Genomic DNA, 16,398 nt, shown 5'->3' with positions numbered 1-16,398 from the left:
GCAAACACCTTCCTGAAGTCCTCCTCTTGCTTGTGTGACAGGGTCCCAGCGCCGTGCTTGGAGGAACGGCTGCGAGGCTTTTCACACCCAGCTTCTCTGCCTCCCTCTCAAACTCTCTGCTCCAGCTGCCTGGCTGTATCTTTGTTCAGGGACTGTGCTAAACATAACTGTACCCTTTTCCTCATGTGACCCTGAAGCCTGTCGTTTACCACAATTGAACCAGAGGGTGGAAATACTACACCTTTGAAAATTCTCTTGAAACAGTGTCTTTTTTTTTTTTTTTTTCTCTCAACAGAGCGCCTTTTGTGTGTTCTGTAGGTTACCCTGCTCCCAACCATACCAGCACCTAAAATTGCTTTCTGAGACTTGAATATATTGCTGGCAAGACAATCAATTCAAGTGGTAAGATGTATAATATTTAGAGATAAAGATATATATATTTAAAAAAAACAATAATAGTAAATTCCTGTAATATGTCTAGTCTGATATGAAAGCTCTCCCTCTACAGAGAGACATCTGCTGTGATTACCTTACAAAATATTAAAAAAAAAACACACACAAAAAATAACTTTCTCTGTGAGAAATAAAAATAAATCCTAGTGCAAATATAAAGCTCTGTAAACCTGGTCCTATGAGAATCTATGGTTAGTAAACGGCAGTTAAAGCAGGTTTATCCTCTCACAGAGAGAGCTCACATCATGGTTTCCACAATGATATGAGTTGGCTTGATCAATCCGCCATTCGAAGTTCCATTGGGGCAGAAGGGGGTGCCACTCTCTGTTTCTTTGGACCACCGATTCACTTCCTTGGGGGCAGCCACTGCTTTTATCCTCTGAAAGAAAGGGGAAAAAGCAAAGGTTGAAAGACCGAGCAGTGCCCAAAGACTCCTGTGCAGAACGGAGGATGTGGCAATTGAAGGATGGGGCTGGTGGCCGCTGGAGATGTGCAGATGCCACGTGGCTCTGCAAGAGCAAGGAGAACGGGGCTGTGTAGCACCACGTTTGAGTTTTGGCATGTCAGACGGGGCATTCACGGCATCATCTAGCATTTCGGGCTTTCAGTGCTGCAGCTGCTGCTCAAGTTTTGTCTGTTCTCCTTCCTCATTTAGAAAAAAACTGCCTTTTAGGCCAGCCGCTCATTATAAGTGGCAACTTTGTTCTTACATCTTGGTTCACAAAGAAAGAACTAAATGGCATCTGACCAGTGTTTACTCTCTTCCCTTTCCTAACATGGTCTTTGAGAAGTGTTTTGGCTACTTTTAGACTTGTCTTTCAACAGATGGTGACAATGTAGGCAGGAAAATAAACACTCATGAAAATGCTCTGGGCACGGCTGAAAAAGACCATTAGCACTTGGAGGAAAACAAATTCAAGTTTTTGTGCCCTGGGAAATGTTCTTTTCTTACTCTGTTCTCTCTTTTTTTCTAACCCAAAGTGTCCCACTTTCTCCTCAAAGAATACCCGGGGCAGCATTTAAGACCGTCTCATTAAGCAAAAACAAAACTAATCTGAAAAACTTAGAAGAGAAGTGCTAAGTTTCATGCTTGCACAGTCTCTAAAAACTTTCCATTGGAAGAACAAACCAGGAGAACCAGTGCTGAAATATGAAAGGAAGATTGCCTGTAAAGCTGAACCCAAGAAAATCTGCACAGACAAGTCTGAATCTGAACCCAAGTTTTCCAAAGCTCAGGAAAATCTAGATTCAGTGTTTCACTTTGACTCATGAGGAATAATAATAATAAGTTTAAATGTGAAGCATGCTGTCAGGAGAGTTTGACTTTAATTCAGTGCCCTAAAGCAAAGGCCATGCCTGAGAGCCACACAATCCACAGGTGGATCCAAATTTCCCTAAAATTCAGTGAGCTCCTAGGCATCTGGGTTGGATCCAAGTCTCTCGCTCTCTGTTTTCTCAGTGATTATGGGGATGGTGCTTCCTTTTCCCCGTGGGCTGGAGAAGAGAGACCTGGCTCTTGGAAGCACCTCAGACTGAGTGCTTGTCTGCACACGGAGACAACAATTCACCAAGCTGGAAACTGCAGAAGTAGGAGGCAAGTAAAATCACCTGGTGTTTGTCTGAGGCCAGAAGGCTGCGTTTGCTCTGTTCCTACCTTTTGCCAAAGGGACAGGTGATGTTTAACAGTCTTATTTGCATGCACTGCAGGGGAGGCATCCAACTTTGCCCTACCTGAACAAGGTGGCATTTTTCCAAGCTCTGTGCTTATTTTGCGTAAAACAGAGCAAGCTGAAGCTCCCGTTCTCCACTACACAGACAGCTGTGCACAGAGGCTGTTTGGTTATGTTATAGTCTAACTTATCCAACTGGTGAGGAAGGACAGAATGTCGTGGTCTGTTTTCTCTACAAGCAGCCCTACCTCTTGCAGTAAGGAGAGGTGAGGGCTACTTCATGTTGCTTCTCTTTTCCCAGTTCATGTTAAATCTTCCGAAATTGCTTGGAGAAATCAAATGCAAAGAGCCTGCCCAGCCCCCCAAATGTGACTCAGCCCTGAATTCACTCTCCCACATGCAAGGCTTTCTCTGATGTGTAAGGAGGGGCTGCTGGTTTCTCTTACCTCAATGAGCGACCCATCTGACTGTATGATGCGGATGACCATCACCATAGGGATGCAGATCATGGAGGAGAGGGCAAGAACCCAGCCCAGGCCGATTGCCCAGTCAGGGTATGTGTAGACCTTGTTGTAGGTCAGTGGCTTGTACTTGGCCAAAGAAAAGATAAAGCACCCCTGTGGATGAGAAAAGAAAATCAAGTGAGGCTCGAAAAACGTTCAAAGCAACACGGCTCTGATGCTACCACTGGCCCTAAGGAAGACAGGCAGCAAAAGACAGAGCTGACAGATACAATATGTATTTTAACCAATAGGGGCATTATTCTTCAATTTAAATTATTAAAAAAGCATCTACATCTGCAGGTAAGTAAACTGTTGCTTGACAATAGGGTGTTAAATGATGGTGTTGAACAGCTGCAGTGCATTGTGTGTTCTTTTTCAGAGCTCAAATGCTGTACATTGCAAGGAGCTTACTGAGATGTCCTTCCCAGCAAAGGAAATACTCCACAGCGAGTGTTTGCCTCAGACTGGCAGTCCTGCCTCAGGACTTTTTGTTAAAATGGCCTAGTGGTTCTATTACTTAAATAAGACTGCTCTTTGGAGTGAGTTTTGTGTGTCACAAATGTAATACTTTGTCAATCTTAAGAAAAATCCACTCAAATGTAGATAACTACAATTTGTGTGAGCACAGCAGAGAGCTGTCACATTAACAGCCAACATCTGAGAATATATCAAGCCTCCAGCAGCTCTTTGCAAATTGGTCTCTGAATGGAACAGCCTTCACTTAAAGGGAAGCATTAAGAAGAGGCTCAAAGCTGCCACATGGAAGACTTGAAACAGCCTGTTTCAAAAACTCACCACACAAAGAACTGGTGTGATCACAATCCAGCTCCACTTCATCCAGGGACCAGGTCTGTATCCAATCATATCCTCAATGGCATCATAAATATTATCAGCGCCTGTAAGAGATAGTGAGCATAGTTATCAGTCGAGCTTATAAAAGCCACATAAGAACTGCAGAATTACAGCTGCCTTCCTAGGCACCCCAAGGAGTATTTAAAGGGCAGATGTATCGCCCAAATTGTCATGGATGTGAAATTCAAGATTTTTTCCTTCAGAAGCTCAAAGGCTGGGGGAGCCTGTGCTTTCACAAGCTCATTATTTAGATGCAGGAGCACAATGCTAATCCCTCCTGCCCCTGTCATGCACACATTTCTCTCCCCAAAGTCTCACTGAACTTGCCAGAGGGATCATGACATGAGGGACAAAATAGCAAATGGACATCCTGCTTCTACAGAAATTTGACTGATGTAAAATGAAGGCTTGGTTTGGTTTTGCTTTTTTAAGAAGATGGAGTACAGGAAGAGTCAGGGAAATGACCAGTGATAAACAGCAAACATTTTCTGATCATTTCTAAGCTACCATCTCAGGCAGCAATGGAAACTACTGTCAAACTTTGGTACTCAGTAGCACCTAAAAACAACAGGACAGAATACACTCTACTGTCAGCTTTCTTTTTGTATTTTCTATTTGGTTGGCTTGGCCCTTGCAGACATGGCAGCTTTGAAAGGAAATTCTCCGAGACAAGCACAAATTTTCATGGCTGGCCAGACTTTCAACTCTCATCTCTAAACTTAACACATGTAAATGCTTAATTGTGCTTTTATTAATTAGCAATAGAAAAACACTCATTTTTGTGTGGAAAAACACTGGAGGCTGGCTTCGTCCCAGATGCAATTTTGTCTCCAAGTGGTCAGTGCAAATTAATGGCATGTCTCTGCTGCTGGGAAGATGATTCAGGGATGGCTGATGATTAAACGTTTGGCTAGCAAAATTGTCACTAACTCATCCAAAAGTATCAGATGAAAGGGTTCTCACTTACCATAAACCCAGGCTACAGCAATACATTCAAAGAATGCAACCCACAAAAGGCATACACCACTAGCTGCATAGTAGTCAAAGAGTTGAAAAACATACATGCCACCCTGTAAAAGAGACACAATTTATTAGGATCCATTGGGAAAAAGACCTGAATGCTTCAGGCCCAGCTCTCAGTAAAATCTACCAGCATACCTTAGTGAATGCTGCCTAACAAGCAGAAATATCAAGCATGTAGGTAAAGTAAATACCTGGCATTACCTTCCCCAGGGAATATGCTTGTTTACTATAGGAAACATTCTAAACAAGATGATGATTAAACAGAATTAAGCCATTTAGTATAATCTACTGAGACACTTAAGTCTTTCCTTCTTAAAAGTATTTTAGGACAGACATTTATAGAAACAAATGATGTAAAGAAACAGCAGGCCTTTTATCAGTAGCAGTTCCAAAATACTAAAAATGTCAGTCACCTTATCAGGAGGGTCCTCATTTATGAACTGAGAAGAACTTATTTCATTGGGATATTTCTAATTCTATTTAATTACACTATACTGCTAGGCAATTTGCTCTCACTTCATTGAATGTGCATACCGGCATTTTTACTTGAAAAAATAAGTTTGTTAGGCACCTTTGTTAAAGGTGCTATATCAATACTTACAGTCATCCTCTTCCAGTTGTTTTTAACATGTTGCTTTAATTTTATTTTGAAAATAACATAACAGTGCAGCTTCTAGAACACATTCCTGTCTGATTTATACCAGAATAAATCTAGGGATATTTACTCGATTCAAATCTGTGTTGCTAAGACAAAATCTGTACTGGATGGATTCTTAATCTGCTTTACTGAAGGTTCCCTATATGTGTTTCATCATTCAGAGCCAGTTGTTAATATTCATACTCATGTTGATTAGTACTTAGATCAGAATGAAATTAATGAGAATTCATTTCTCTGTTCCTCAGACTGAAAAGGGGAGGATATGTAGCTCCCTTTCAAAATGCTGTCAGATCTAGGGATGAAAGATGCTCTGTAGATCTGAAGAGCACAGTTCCTCTGAGTGGGTAATTTTGTGTAGTCTGATTCATAACTAAAACAGGTCTAAAAAATGGCTAAAAAAGGAGGCAATTTCCAGCATTGCTGTTACTTACCTCAGTCACCATAGTTAGTCCCAGAAGATAGCTAAGGAAACATACTATAGCGATGAAGATTTCCCGTCGGTAACCCTTCCTTAGGAAGGATGGGTGCAGATCAACTAATGACGTGATCTGTCCTTCAACTTCAACAAACTAAAGAGGAAAACAATAAAGAAATATGAATTGAAAATTATCTGCCAAGCATTTTATGTTAGCTCGCAATTAAACAAATGCTGCACAGCATTTGTAACTGTACTCTGAAGCAAAATGCTGCTCTGAATAAATGAATCAGAAGCTATTCCTTTTAACCCAAAGGTTAAAGTCTGGGGGTAGTTTTCAGTTTTGAATAAGCTTTCAGAATTGATGTTCATTTCCTAGCATCCTTGCAAACTACTAAAAGGGCTTTGTAAATGCAAGCCACAAGGATAAAGGAACTTAATTTGATGACAGGAAGGCACTTATGTGGCTTTTATGTTGTAGCTGTTCCAGATGAATACTTGATGTATGCTAGAAAAGAGGCAGAGAGAAAACACTCAAAAAGCCTAAGCTGCACAAGCGAGAAGAGTACCTCTCAGTCTTTTTTTGATGTGCCAGAAAACCTCGCAGGTACTATTTAGGTTAATTCCACAATTGGATATAATTCTATTCTTGGGTTAGCTAGAGAAAATGCAGCTGAGGGAAAGCAGACTTTGATGTGAAATAGCAGCCCTTCTTGATTGAACTTGTCTGTTCTGAATCGGTGAGCGGAGTTTCTCTGGCTGAGGCTCTGGGGTACTTCGTCAAACAATAAGGGATCTCTTGATACAGTTCCCATACAAAGCCTTGGTAAACTATTTGCATTGGTATAACAAAAATGAAGCCCTTAATAGGTTAACTAAAATTTTACTTTAACTAGCTTCATGATAATTGTATTTGTGCTAACTTACCATTTGAAAACTTCATGTAAGGTGTACAACCTGAACTAACCAAATTTGAAAAAAAAGTTCAAAGTTTACTGAAAACCCACGGAGAAAAGTCTGCTGAACTCCCAGCAATCAAACCTGAAGAAAATATCATTCAGCTATTCTCCACTTTCCATCTGGCAAGGTACAAAAGCACTAAGTTTACTGAAGACATGAGGATACCATGGAGAACCTAGGCTGCCTTTGTAGAAATGATCTTCACTCTAACTGGATCCACTGTCTTACAACCTTTTAACATGGGAAGTCTATGAAATAGCATTATTTCAAGAACTTTTTCTTGCCCTGTATCTATATTGCTTTTACAGTGCCCAGAAGTGCCCTTTAACAACTCTACCCTCTTTGACCACAGGCTGAAACACCTTTTTGGAGATACAGACTGTCCAGCAAATAACTCCAGCAAACTTTGTTGCCTCCTGTCTTGTTATTGTGACTTCTGAAAACTGGTTTTCCTTTTAAATGCAACCCTTTGGGCTGATTTGATCTTAACCTTCTCTGGCATTCCAGAAACCTGCTCAACTGCACTCCAAAAAGAACCAGGGGGGTGGAGGAGAGAAATTAAGTACTCTGGTTGTTTTAATCATTCTACGCACTGAGCTTTTTAAAATTACTAGACAGCTTCCAATTTGCATAAGCACAGACTTGTTGAACCACAGCACTGGGAACTTTTAAATTCACTTTGGAATGATTGAAAGTTGCTCAACAGAGTTCAAAGATAAGACATAAAAAGCAATTTAGGGCAAATGGAGTATCAAAAATGTAAGAAACAACAACTGAGTAAAAATCCATTTATATATTTCTCTTCGATCAAGAAAGGATTTAGGGTAAATAAAAACTTCACCTTTAGCAAGTGAGTGTTTATAATTAAAGCTATTTTCCATTTGAGTGCAGAAAGCTGCCTGTTGCCCTGAAAACTTCAGCAGTTTTGAATGTGTAGTTACTGCATAATCCTTTGCCACATGCATTTCCTTGTAAGTGGCCTTTCTAGAAATGATTTACAGGTTCTTCTGTGAAATTTAGTCCAACATTCCTATAAGCAACCAGTGGGAAAAAGCACATAACTTCTTGAACTAAACTTTCTTATTTTTTCACATTCACTAATTAATAGCAGTGGGTGCTACGTAATTAGTACAGCTGGAAACTTTCTGAGATGGTTTCTGTCCCATTCAGAGGCACCAAATGCCCACTGATGACGTGGAAGTCATCAAGATCCCAAGCTCCTTGGCACCTCTGAGCACAGGGCCTTCTCCAAAGTAGGAAAGTACTGCACCATAACTGAAATGGTGTTATTTGGGGGCCAGACTGAGACTGGTATTTAGGTTAGGGAGAACTGCTCTAGTCCCTTGGACTCCATTAGCTCCTGATGACAAAGACTTGGTCAGCAACATCATGCTGATTATCAGTCAAGTCACACATTCACGAAATGCAGCCCCCACATCAAAGAGCAACACAGATGAATTCCTCTTAGGCAGTGTTAGAGGTATTCACTTCTAGGATTCATGTCTCCCTAACCAGATTTGCCCAGTCAAGCACCAAGACCACCAGCCCCGCATCTCTTACCCATCGGACTAACCTGGCTATCCAGTCCAAGCAACAGAAGCATAATAAAAAAAAGGATTGCCCAAAAGGTGGGCAGCGGCATCATGGACACAGCTTTGGGGTAAGCAATGAAGGCCAGGCCTGGACCTAGAGAAAGAGAAAATAGGAAAGGGGGAGGGGAAGGGAAGAGAAATAGTAAATACCAGCTCTTTGGTAAAGGTAGCCACCCTCAAATGCAGGAATGCCTGGTTCCGTTCAGATAAATCCAAACGCGGCTGGAAATACCAGAAGTGAAACAGTTTGGCTCTTTTATCTGAAAACGAAGCACGCATGACTACAGCAGAAACCACAGGCAAACCCCCGAGGCCATTGCTAACTGATCACCAGTTTTAACATCTGTCTCAAACATGCCAGTAATGGAGGTGGTCCTACACCTGCCCATGTGATACAGGATGGTTTTGGGGTAGGGGGAGAAGGGGTGACCCAGGGGAATGGCAGAATCCCACTGCTAGCCCACGCAGTCACGATGAAGATGATGATGATGAAACCCTTTTGCATGCAAGGAAGGGACTCTGCTCCAAAAGTTCCCTGGGATCTTCACTAAAGCAACCACTGCCTCTCTCTGGGTGCAAACTCCAAACCCAGCAAGGCTTTTTTAGAGAGATGTTTGCACTCCTCGAGATGGCTCCTTTCCTTCTGCAAACCCTCACTGCTGCCCTAAAGGCTAGTCCTAGTTATATCAGCTGTGGTCCCTGAATTAAATAAATAAATAAATAAATAATAATTAAAAAAAAAAAAAGCCTCCTGCTGTTAGGAATTAATTGCTGGTGTGTAAAATCTCTCTGTGTGAAATCTCTTCCCCACACTGGCACATCGTATGCCCCTATCCGGCCAGCCTAGTTAAACCTGCCGCAGTGACACTGAGCGTGGCCAACATCAGCCACAACTGCAGCAGTCTGGGACCACCAGTGGGCTGGGACCTGTAGCCTGTCTTTTCTGCTCTGGAAACAAAAGGTTTTGGGTGAGTGCTCATGGCTAGACTGGGTCCTGTCTGTGCTGTGGGCCGGATGGCTTCTCACTCATACCCACACACCGAGCATACGTGCAGAGCTCTCGCACGCTGACCTGCAAAGGTGCTGTGCCTGGAGCCAAGTGCTATCAGCTATCGCTTCTGAGAGCTTCTAGCGAGAGAGAAGGAGCCCTCTCCAAGTGGGAGACAGGAACACGGGCAAGCTGGCATTTACGGCAGGCTCTCAAAGTGGCCATAGAAATTTTGTGAATTTGAGGGCAGATTTAAATTCAGATTAAACCCGGGAATGCCTGGCTCAGCTATTTGTTTGCTTTAAGGAGCCTTGAGGATTGGCATTTTCCAGGATTTTGAAGTGGATTCAAGTAATTTTCAATGGGAAGAGGAATTATTTTAAGTGCTGCAGTGCGGGGCCAAGAATCTCATCTCTGATCTGTACAGAAAAATCTCTAATGCTGCTCTTCCTACCTCCCACTTTTCCTTTACAACAAGAAATATGGAAAAAGAAGCAAGAGAAAGAAGTAAAAAAAGATGATTTTTTTTTTCAAACTAAAGAAATCTTTAAGTCACTGAAAATATTTGAATAGAAATAAATACAAATTAGCCAACAATCGAGCAACTAATTTTATTTAAAATGAAACACAACTAAGATTTTATATGACAGAAGATACCAAAAATTGGTGATTGTCTCAAATTTGTGAGGGGTTTGCTTTTTCCCCCTGATTCAGTGGGTACAGTAGGTCCTCCCTCAGGGAGAACTGCTACCAGATGGCACTTGCCATCTGTGCAATTGATGAGACAGATGTAAAACTGCCCTCCTCAAAACTTGCTGCAATTCTCTATGCTTTGGCAACTGAAAGTGTCCTTGCACTGTGCTACTGTCAAGTAACAAGTGTCCTTCCTAATCCCTGTTCTAGCTTTGACTTTCCTTTGAAACTAAATGTTGAAATATAAAAAGAAAAAAGTCTATGTGAAAGCAAATGTTCCTGACATCCCCTTGAATGAACAGAAATAATTTAAAATCATATTTAATTTGAAACTATGTGGCTCTGAAGGATGTTTTTCAAAAGTGAACGCTTGTGGCTGCTGATAAAAGCCAATTAGGACTGCCACGATCCCATCCCACTTGCTGCCTAGGCACGGCAGGGGATGCACCCCAGGAGCCGAAAACTGCAGAGGCAGAAGCTGGGCAGGGTATGAGGAAGGCCAAGGCACTGTAGGCAGGCCTGCTTAATCTGAAGTTGTTGCAAACGGGATTTTTAAAAAGGCAGATCTTCTGCTGTTTTAACACTGTTCATGTGGTAAAATACTTCTTCCAGTCAAACAGAAATTCAGTGCAGATTAAATTGGACTCACTAGGACTTTCTTTTGTGCCTACACTGCTTTGCTTTCTCCCTTTAAAATTATTTTGGAAAAAAAATCAAGTGCTATTTATCAGAAATCTGATTTCACTTGAAATTCAAATGGGATCTTATTTAACTCTTGTGTAAGCCTAGTAAAGCCAGTGGAAGCCAGCAGGAGCTACCCCTTGCTGACTGGAGGGTGGCCCAGAAACATTATTAGAAGGCTGAATTTGGCACAGGTTAAAAAAAAATGTGGCCATGAGATTCTTCTAGCAAATTTATTGATGTTCCCCTGGCTTGCAGGAGGGCACACAAGGGAATAACTGGTGTCACGCATAGATCAGGAGGGATTTAATTCTCTGGGCAGAGACAAAGGGAAGCAGTAGGCACTGGTCCTGGGGACAATGTCCTCTCCTCAGTCCTATGGCCAAGCAGCAGTGCTTTTGCTTGCCTTTATTCTGAACCAGGGGAGTGGTTTTGACTTTGCGTCATGAGAAAACAGAAAGAAAAGGCCAAAAATGAGGCTCAAACACCTGCTCGATCAGCTCCTGCTGCTGGATTGGGCAGCACTGAGAGTTTTCTCCACGGCCCCACATGGGTTCCTTGGATGCCTGTCCCAGCAGGACCAAGTGGTCTGCAGTGGCTCTGCACTTGACCTCTGCTGAGGGAGGCAGTGAGGAAGGCCATGGGAAGTGGTTTGGATAATTTGGGTAATGCTTACTGTCAAGTAAAAATCTAAAAAAAAATCTAAAAATTTAGCCAAAGACCAGCCAATGATGATGGGCAACCCACTGAACTGCTGAGATGGTTGCAAAGTCTGGCCACTAGCAATAGGGCTTAACTGAAATAAACTAGAAAATCTGAAGGAATTGACAACAAAATATGCAAGAAACTGAAAGCTAAGTGTGGAAGCTAATCAGTGCCCTCGTTGTCCCAGCTATGAAACTGGGATTATGATATCAATCTCCTTTGAAAAATACTTTTTCAGCTGTTAATGAAAAAATGCTATGTAAACACTAAATCATTAGTTAATTTGCATTTAAACACTACTTAATAATGCAGTGTTACTATAAAATTGTTTAATTCTTAAAAATGCCAGGCAACAGGAACATAGTTGACTGTTTATCAGAGACGTAATTAATCAAAATTAGAATAAATATTGACCAGAAAAAAAAAACAACACAATGTGTAAATACTTAAAAATGCTACTGTTGGAATTGATCCACCTAGATATGAAAAAATGGAGCTATTTATGATTCATTCAATGAGATTATTCCTTGCATCCTGTTTTCAAACAAAGCAATCAACGTCTGATCAAAATAGGCATTGTGGCCAAGAGCGTTAACTAATTGCACTTGTGAGAGGTATGCCAATTGCAGCCACCCAAGAATCCAGCGGTGCCACCAATGTCATTGGTTTTTCATTAGCCTTTGTGAAGTGAGATATTTTTCTTAAAGACTCATATGATTAGAAGTTATATATAGACTTTTCCTTTTTAAGAGCAAGTTCCCAGAGAAAAGCTTTGAAATAATATGCAGGTGAATTAAAATTGTTCAAAAAATCAGAAAGAAATGCCAAAAGTGCATTCAAATGACATGATTATTATTTGAATCTCATTAGCCTTAAGACTGCCTAACAGCTTTTGAGGCCTGATTAATTTTTTTTGAGTGGTAATTCCCATCTAACCTGCCTGTTCTATGTGAAAATACATTGCTACACTTGCCCTCATGGACGAGACATCCACAAAAGAAAAATATCTATTCTGTCTGAGATGCATTCACATACTATGGGGATTTAGCCTTTTTCAGCTGCATGTGCATAGCTGAACATTAATGGGAAGAACACTTCTGAAATAAGGGAAAAATAAAAGTGTATATCCAGTTTCAAAATGGACTTCTCACAATTATAAAAACCTCATCCTGAAGCTACAGAGGACAAGTGCAGGACTGCAACAGCTAGAGTTACTGTGGATGAAATGGTCCACAGAGGCCAGGAGTTCTCCAGCTCCTCCACCTTTCAGTGAGATTTAGGAATATATGCATGCATGTCCCTTCAAAAGGCCAAAATAATATTCCCACTGCAGCGCTCTGCTGTGAGCAAGCAAAACTAAGCTATAAAAAAATACATAAATACTGGCTATTTGCATTGAATGAAAATAAAGGTAGTGTGAGAAGAAGGGCGGAATAAATTTTCAAGTCATAGATAATGGACCCTAGATAATGGTGCGGTTATCATAACTCTGATCTCAACCCAAATGGATTAGCACGCTATGAAATGTATTCACTGCCCTGTTAATCAAGAGAGAGTAAGTAATACAACCCCGCTAACCATCACTGCTCTAGATGAAAGCCCAAATCAACAATGTGCTTATTTTTCTGGAGATTATGGGAAATCTTGTTCTGTTTTTATTGCTTAGATGTTAGCTGATTGAGTCTGCAGAACTTTGCTCACACGCTAGGCGGCAGTGCCCACCACCACTGCCACCAATACCATCGTACCTGACTCTGCCACATCAGCAATGTTCACCCCTTGCTCTTGTGCCATGAAGCCCAGGACGGAAAAAATTGCGAAGCCAGACACAAAACTGGTACCACTGTTCAGGCATCCCAGCAGCAAACAGTCCCTAAGTCACACATATGTCATGGAGCAAGTTAATTAAAAAAAAATTAACCCATTGTCCCTACTTTATTTACATCATTTAGCTAAAACACTAAACCCCCTTGGATGGAAACTTGCCTATAGCAGTTGTATTTGTATTTGTTGTAGCTCCCCAGGGAAGTCATTGCTCCTAAGCAGATTGCATATGAGAAGAAGATTTGTGTCCCTGCATCTATCCAGACCTAAAGGGAAAGACAGAAAGACTGTTACTATCAGCATCGTTGCACTCCAGCACTCAAGACAAACACAGAGTTCAAACTATGCAATATCAACAAAACAATTGCTTCCATTGAGGGTGATAGCTACAGGATCAGGGAGGGAAGGGAAAGAGAACATCACATTTGCAAATATGGCTTTCGAAGCGAAAAGAGAATTGTTAGCATCAAGAGCCCACGAGAACATCAATTCTTCAACAGTTCCTGTATTCCCTCCCCAGAGATGCTTAGTATTTCTAGTCTCTTAGTCACTCAGATGATCCTTCCTGTTGGCGCAACAATAACTGCTTCAGTGCAATAGGAAATGCAGAAGTATTTATAAAATTGTTCATTTCTGTTTTTACTCATTTCAGTTGGAATCAGCTAACAGTCACTAAACTGAGGATGTGAACAGCCTAAGAAACACTTTCTTTTACTTAGTTTGTTTATTTTCCTAACTTTCTGGTTGTTTTTGTAACTGTTTAAATGCAAGATAAAGAGCCATAGGGGTGTGGGGAAAACAAGCAGAATACAATGCACTTTATAAGATGTGTATCTGACCTTGGTCTCATGATTCTTTCTCCTGATTATATTTAAAAAAAACATATACAGAATGAAATAACATTACACTATGAACTTCTAGCTTAGTAAAAACATAGAAAAGAAAGCAAAATGCATCCACTAAATTCCACCTGTTCACTTCTTTCTGCTAATGCAAGCTTGTTAACATCATTAGAAACCACCAAGGAATCTGAATAACCAAGAATCAAGACTGTAGACCCTCCTCCCTCCCACCATCACTTTCCAGCACCTTCCTGACTGGTATCTCCTTGGAGACGATGCTTTTGCTAGACTGTCGGAGGGGGCCTGCCAGCTCACACAAATCTCCTTTATACTATCAGCTAATACTCTGGGCTTAGGGCTAATAGTAGATCGTAAAAGTGATAGAGTCCCATAAAATATGATGCATTCATAAAATATAATGTTTCCTATAAAGAGGGTATCATGTATAGAGGGCAAGATGAGAATAAACAAGGCTTCCACAATGTTTCTTTCAATTATACTTTTCCTACTTCAGTTATTTAGATACCAATGAAGTTTTATTTTAAGCAAATACTCAGTAGTAAGAAATTGCAAAAAAAAAAAAAAAAAGATATTCTGTCTCACTGTGATCATTATTTCATTATTTTCAAGGATCCCTGGTTGTTTTTTTTTTGGTTGGTTGGTTGGTTGCTTTGCATTTCTCACATAGCATTATTGGCTAAAGCAATGCTAGGCAGCTGAAATGTCCCATATTTGCACTCTGTGAACATGGACAGGAATCTTTACCTAATCATAGCCTATAAAGAAAGAGTAAGCCCATCTCCCGCTACCCAAGGCTAAGCAAACTCTATTTCCTGCCCCTCCAAAAGCATTTGTTTCCACCTTAGCATGGGTTGTAATTTTTCTATTATTTCATTCACTTCTTTCCCAATCTCCTTCTACTGAGGAGTGGGAACTAGGTGACACTGGTACTCACAGTTGTTGTTTGTTGTTCCATCTGTGAAGCTCACGTTTCTTTCCTTTGAAACTAAAGACTATCCTCATTAAAAAAATGCATCTCCCTTACCTTACCAACAAGAAAGCTGAGATTGTATAACAGGATAGAGTCTACAGCCTCAGAATCCTTTGACACAAAAAAAAATACACACGCATACACACACATACATACACGTGAAAAGATGCATTAACACATATAACAGTGACCTTCTCAAGCAGATCTCTGGAAAATATAACCCAGCATTAATATTCATGCTATATTTGGACCTCTAAAGACCGTGGAAAAAATCTGTTGCCATTACATCACCACCATCACCCTCCACCATCCCCCTTTGTACAGGAAATCATCCCGCTCCCCACTCCTGGTTCCGTACCTGTGGGTCAGCTAACCGTGACATATCAGGATAAAGATAAAACTTGATGCCTTCTGCAGCTCCAGGCAGGGTCACACCACGGATGAGCAGAACAAGGAGCATGACGAATGGGAATGTGGCAGTGATGTACACTACCTGGCAACACAAAGAAATTGTACGTTTAGTCTGTGGCAGTCAGTGCTACACCTCCAGAATCAAAAGAGATCCAGTGACAGTAATTCAAAGCCCACTCATTCCTAAAAGGGACCTGACCTGACTTTCTGTGCCTTGGGAGCTATGCTGAATTTAATGGCTTCTCCCACCTGCAGTTTTTCCCTTGGTTCCTACTGAGCCAAAGCAGTGTATTGCTTTAGGCATGGGGAAAATGCAGGTTTGTTCATTCATCCTGACCCCCCTCTGGGATTTTATATCTCACAACGTTCACTAGAAATTCTGTCTTTACCCTACTTGTTTTCCTCACACTGCAAGTGCACCTTGCCTGTGAAGCTGAAGAGATTCCCTGGCTGAAGGTGTCTGAAGCATCACCTCATTCTTTATTTGAACCTCAAAACTGCAAAGTAGTTTGTAAGCCTATCTGCAAACAGTGCTGGGACTTTCCCAGCACCCACCCTGGGACAGCCAGAAATTCTGCTGCATGGGGAGGGGTCATCAATGTGGGGACTACTTCTGTTTTAATTCAGCTGTGGCACTCTGCATCTAACTCCCTTGCTACCACCCCTACAGGCAATTTCATGAGGGACTTCATTCAGAGATGAAGGTAATTTGGTCCATGCTCCTGCATCTCCCTTCCCATCAGCTTGAGCACATTAAGCACTTCAGGTTGGCATCAGCCTCAACAGTGGTAATTTCCAGTCCCATAACTTTATTCTTGCCCTTGTTGCCTATTCAGCAACATCATTATTGTAAACTAAGGATCTATTCATCCAGTTTTGAGAATATGTCTTCATTAGCTTTAACCTCTATTCCCTCTTTCTTTGAATAACAGTCTGCTTCTTTTCTTCTTGTTATCTTCTCATTCATTTGATGAAAGAGCTCTTTGCTTTAATCTCTAGCATGAGGGCTGATTTAGTTTGCATTTGGACAGTTCTATCTTTAGACTCACACTTTTTGACCTCTAACATCTTGTTTTCTTTGCTCATCAGTGCTTCTCTCATTTTTTATATAACTGCTGTGTTACAGTCAGGATCCAC

General features: G+C 41.2%; 1 protein-coding gene across 7 annotated transcripts in view; it reads right to left on the bottom strand.

Moving 5' to 3' along the window:
• Nucleotides 1–253: 253 nt before the first annotated feature.
• SLC6A6 (solute carrier family 6 member 6) overlaps nt 254–16,398 on the bottom strand; it is a 51,514-nt gene continuing 35,369 nt past the window's right edge. For all 7 annotated transcript variants that reach the window (XM_032194405.1, XM_032194406.1, XM_032194409.1 and 4 more), the window contains 9 exons: nt 15,209–15,343; nt 13,180–13,283; nt 12,942–13,066; nt 8,108–8,220; nt 5,591–5,728; nt 4,446–4,548; nt 3,422–3,522; nt 2,570–2,740; nt 254–832 (listed from right to left, as the gene is read on the bottom strand). In XM_032194405.1, coding sequence (XP_032050296.1) covers nt 692–832; nt 2,570–2,740; nt 3,422–3,522; nt 4,446–4,548; nt 5,591–5,728; nt 8,108–8,220; nt 12,942–13,066; nt 13,180–13,283; nt 15,209–15,343 — 1,131 coding nt within the window. In that variant the 3' untranslated portion in view covers nt 254–691. The remainder of the gene's footprint in view (nt 833–2,569; nt 2,741–3,421; nt 3,523–4,445; nt 4,549–5,590; nt 5,729–8,107; nt 8,221–12,941; nt 13,067–13,179; nt 13,284–15,208; nt 15,344–16,398) is intronic.

This window comes from Aythya fuligula, chromosome 10 (assembly GCF_009819795.1).
Source record: "Aythya fuligula isolate bAytFul2 chromosome 10, bAytFul2.pri, whole genome shotgun sequence".
Lineage (NCBI taxonomy): Eukaryota > Metazoa > Chordata > Aves > Anseriformes > Anatidae > Aythya > Aythya fuligula.
Note: the sequence above shows the minus strand (reverse complement) of the source record. Positions and strands in the feature narration are given on the sequence as shown.